Raw genomic sequence first — 4,684 nt, 5'->3', positions numbered from 1 at the left:
AATGGGACCATGGAGTGCATTGCAAAGAGCTGCTTGGAAGCTCTGTGAAGGACTTGGGTGTCCTGGTGGCCAACAGTTGACCAATGGTTGACCACACGTTGACCGTGAGCCAGCAGTGTGCCCTGGTGGCCATAAGGCCAATGGGACCCCACTGCAGAGCGTGGCCCAGCAGGGCAGGGAGGTTCTCCTGCCCTCTGCTCTGCCCTGACGAGGGCACAGGTGCTCTCAGCACTGCTCCCTTCAGCTCAGCTCCCTCCTGCAGTTACCCCGGGCTGCTCATCGTGCCGCAGAGCATCCAGGACAACACCATCCAGCGCATCTCCCGCTGTTACCGCCAGAACCGCTTCCCCGTGGTGTGCTGGCGCAACTCCCGCACCAAAGCCGTGCTGCTGCGCTCGGGGGGGCTGCACGGGAAAGGCGTCGTGGGCCTCTTCAAGTCACAGAATGCTCCCACTGCAGGTACCCATCCCCTCACCCCATCCTGGAGCAGTGCCCCATCTCTTCTCCCTGCCCCGGCGGTGCGGTGACGCTGCCTGCTTTCCCCCAGGCCCCTCGCAGACGGACTCCACCAGTTTGGAGCAGGAGAAATACCTGCAGGCTGTCATCAATTCCATGCCCCACTACGCCGACGCTGGCGGGCGTAACACGCTCAGTGGCTTCACCTCTGCTCACATGAGCAGTGCAGGTGAGTGGGATCGAATCGGGGGCTGCGGGAGGCTCCTGCCCAGGGACCCCCGGGGTCCGGTGCATCCCAGAGTCAGAGCTGCTGGGTCCCACATCCGTGATTGAATCAGCTCTGTGGAGCACCTCCCTAAGGCCGGAGGTGGGGATGGGGTTTGGGGAACCGGTTGGCCCTACATCTGGGAGCTCCAGGTTGAATCCTGATGCGGGGGGGGGTGAGCTGGGGTGGGGCAGACCCCGAAGCCAAGCTCTTGCACCCAAGCAGGAGCGTGGGGTCTGGTGCAGGATGCTGTGGTAAGTGTTGTGTCCCGTGCTGTCTGAACGGCTCTGGCCACGCTCCATTATCATCCGTTGCCAGTCCCTGCCATCCCACCCCATCATTGCTGCACTGAGGCCAAAGGGATCGTGGGAGCACCCAGCAAGGGGCTCCTTGCTGCAGGAAGAAAGGGAGTTGTGGTCACAGAGGGATGGTGCTGGGGTTTGGAGAAGCACCGGGTGCTTCACCCGGTCCAAAGTGCCTGCATAGTGCTGGGGCAGAGCTGCTGGGGCAAAGCTGCTGGGGCAGAGCTGCTGGTGCTGAGGTCTCTGGGTGCTGTTGTGCTGTGGCTCCTGCTTGGTGGCCCCCGGTGCAGCCCCGTGCTGTCCCGCTTGCCGCTGAGTTCTTTCCATGCCCCTTCCCCTCCAAACTGAGGGGGAACACAGCAAGGTGGGTCCCGCAGCATGCAGGCTGGGAGCTGACGTTCTGTTGGTGCTGCAGATTTCTCCGACAAGAGGCAGCCTAAGCTGGGATCGCTCATGAAGCAGGTGATGGGAGGGAAGGACGAAGGGCCCGGTACTATTAGCCGTGGAGGTGAGGACGTGCGGTGAGCGCTGCCTCCCGGGCAGCAGCTGTAGAGTAGATGCTCCCCCCTGCGCTCCCCCAGAGCTCCAGGGTGTGGGACAGCTGCAGGGCGGGCGGGAGGGACCGTCTGCAGCCCCCCCCGTGCCATCTCCATCCCATTCCTGTGTGCCATCTCCATCCCATACCCGTCTCCATCTCATCACCCCCTTCCCTTCCACCCATACCCACGCAGCGAGGGAGCGTTGGTTCCGCTCCTCTCCGCCCTCTCTGAGGCCGCTTTCATCCTGTGCCCCCCAGGGCTGGGTCACAGAGCCAGGGTCATCACCCTGTCCACCCCCAAGTGCGTGTCGCCGAAGGGCCGCGAGTCGCCCCGAGGTAGGGACCCGCCGGGCCTTAACCCCGCCGGCTGCTAACCCACCGACTGACCCACACCCCCCACACACCACTAACAACACCCAGTAACACCATAACTGCACCACCCGAGCGCGGTGCCGGCGGTAAGTACTGCCCCACACCGCCCTGCAGGTTTGCTTTGGGCTCTGCACGCTTCTGGGTGGCGGTGGTGGAGGAGAGGGGCTGGCCGCAGGGCACGGCATCGGCGCGGGGTGCTGCCTGCACATCACAGCACCCAGCAGAGAAAGGAGCGAAAGCAAACCTGCACCAAACCTGCACCAAACCTGCACCAAACCTCGCATGCGTTCCGTGGGTGCTGGCATGTGGTCGGGGCGCTCGGCCGTCGCTCCACGGAGAGCTGCTCACCCATCCTGGTGGCCCCGAACGTCCCGTTTCTGGGACCCCCTCAGTGACAGCAGCTGTCCCGCAGGCAAATGGGGCAGCATCCGGGCCAGTGGGCGTATGAGCAGCTATGCCCTGAATGTGGAGATCGGCTCACGGCTGGCTGGGAAGGACCTGCTGGGTGCCCAGCACAACGGCGCGCCCGCCGAGGCCAGCTTCCTGCGTCAGCACCGCGCCTCGCTCTACATCATCGGGGACAAGTCGCAGCTGAAGGTACCTCCTGAAAGGACGTTGTGGCAAAGGGGGGGTCGGCCTCTGCTCCCAGGGATGAGAGGGGATGGGATCAGGTTGGTGCACTGGGGAGGATCAGGTTGGAGATCGGGAACAATCTCAGCTCTGGCACAGTCTGCCCAGGGCAGTGGGGAGTCCCCGTCCCTGGGGGGTGTTGAAGGATTTGGGGATGTGGTCATTGGACGTGGTAGGGGTGGGTTGGGGTTGGACTGGTGAGGGCTTCTCTCACCTGAACGATGCTCTGCGCCCTCAGGGGGTGAAGCCAGACCCGCTGCAGCACTGGGAGGTGGTGCCCATCGAGGTGTTTGACGTGCGGCAGGTGAAGGCCAGCTTCAAGAAGCTGATGAAGGCCTGCGTGCCTGGCTGCCCCTCCACAGACCCCAACGTCGCCTACCTGCGCTCCCTGGAGGAGTCCGAGTGGCTCTCACAGGTCGGTGGCTCCTGGGGGCTGTGCAGATTCCAATCCATGCCTGGCACAGGGGCTGCAGTTGGCTGCTGTGGGCTTTTGGACTCCCTTCCAACCCAACCATTCTATGGGATTTTGACCTTTGAGGACCCTCCCGACCCAACTATGGGTCTTCGGCCTTTAAGGACCCTTCCAACCCAACCATTCTATAGGTCTATAATCTTTAAGAACCCTTCCAACCCAACCATTCAGTGGGTTTGTGGTCTTTAAGTCCTTTCTAACCCAGCCATTCCATGAGTCTGTGACCTTTAAGGGCCCTTCCAACCCAACCATTTTATGGGAATTTGACCTTTAAGGACCCTTCCAATCCAACCATTCTATAGGTCTATGATCTTTAAGAACCCTTCCAACCCAACCGTTCAGTGGGTTTGTGGTCTTTAAGTCCCTTCTAACCCAACCATTCCATGAGTCTGTGACCTTTAAGGACCCTTCCAGCCCAACCATTTTATGGGAATTTGACCTTTAAGGACCTTTCCAACCCATCCATTCCATGAATCTGTGACCTTTAAGGACCTTTCCAACCCAACCATTCTATGGGACTTGAGGACCCTTCCAACACAACCGTTCAGTGGCTCTGAAGTATAAGCAAGCCATCTTATGGTCCTGTGGCTCTGTGATCTTTAAGGACCTTTCCAACCCATCCATGCCGTGATTCTGTGAACCAAAGGCTGCAGGCAGGGTCTGGGTGCTCCCTGTGGCATCGCTCAGCACAGGGTGGGAGGACACAAAGCAGGCAAGGCCACTAAGAGGAACGAAGATGAAGTGACCCAGAAAGTGTTTGCGCCAGCAGCTGCTTCAGAACTCCGTTCAGCTTCAGAGCTGGGGGGCCCAGCCCCTCTGGCTGCTGGGCTGCCCACAGCTGTGTTCTGCAGATCCTTTGTGCTCTGCATCGTTTGGCTCAGCTGTTTCCAGGAAAAGGGGCTGCTTTGCCTCGCGTCCAGAAGTTTCCTGCTCCTGAGGAGCTCCTGGTTCTCTTGTTGGCAGATCCATAAGATCCTGCAGATTTCAGTGCTGGTGGTGGAGCTCCTGGACACGGGTTCCTCTGTGCTTGTCAGCCTGGAGGACGGCTGGGACATCACCACACAGGTAGGAGCCCTACAGCCACTGGATGCTATGCCTGTCCGTTTTAAGCTAAAAGAGGGGAAATTTAGGTAAGATTTTAGGGGGGAATTCTTCACTATGAGAGCAGTGCAGCCCTGGCACTGCTGTCCAGATCTATGGGTGCCCCATCCCTGGAGGTGCCTGAGGCCGTGGATGAGGCCCTGGGCAGCCTGAACTGGTGGGGAATGCCCAGTCCATGGCAGGGGTGGGGCTGGGGGGGTCACTTCCAACCCAACCATTCTGGGATCCTAAGGCTCTGTGATCCATGAAGTCCCTTCCAACCCAACCAATCTGGGATCCTATGGCTCTATGATCCATAAGGTCCCTTCCAACCCAACCAATCTGGGATCCTATGGCACTGTGATCCATAAGGACCCTTCCAACCCAACCAATCTGGGTTCCTAAGGCTCTGTGATCCATGAGATCCCTTCCAACCCAACAGTCTGGGATCCTATGGCTCTGTGATCCATAAGGTCCCTTCCAACCCAACCAATCTGGGATCCTATGGCTCCGTGATCCATAAGATCCCTTCCAACCCAACCAATCTGGGTTCCTAAGGCTCCGTGATC

General features: G+C 59.9%; 1 protein-coding gene across 1 annotated transcript in view; it reads left to right on the top strand.

The window, feature by feature from the left end:
- SBF1 (SET binding factor 1) overlaps nucleotides 1–4,684 on the top strand; it is a gene marked incomplete at its 5' end in the record, with an annotated part of 33,143 nt that overhangs the window by 24,736 nt on the left and 3,723 nt on the right. Inside the window, 7 exons of the mRNA XM_042830835.1 lie at nucleotides 263–459; nucleotides 548–685; nucleotides 1,439–1,531; nucleotides 1,820–1,897; nucleotides 2,346–2,530; nucleotides 2,802–2,978; nucleotides 3,999–4,100. Coding sequence (XP_042686769.1) covers nucleotides 263–459; nucleotides 548–685; nucleotides 1,439–1,531; nucleotides 1,820–1,897; nucleotides 2,346–2,530; nucleotides 2,802–2,978; nucleotides 3,999–4,100 — 970 coding nt within the window. The remainder of the gene's footprint in view (nucleotides 1–262; nucleotides 460–547; nucleotides 686–1,438; nucleotides 1,532–1,819; nucleotides 1,898–2,345; nucleotides 2,531–2,801; nucleotides 2,979–3,998; nucleotides 4,101–4,684) is intronic.

Source organism: Centrocercus urophasianus, unplaced genomic scaffold (genome assembly GCF_019232065.1).
Source record: "Centrocercus urophasianus isolate 14NV4802_14NV808 unplaced genomic scaffold, USGS_Curo_1.0 seq_1003, whole genome shotgun sequence".
Lineage (NCBI taxonomy): Eukaryota > Metazoa > Chordata > Aves > Galliformes > Phasianidae > Centrocercus > Centrocercus urophasianus.
The sequence above is the reverse complement of the archived record's forward strand: the minus strand, read 5'-3'. Positions and strand labels throughout refer to the sequence as shown.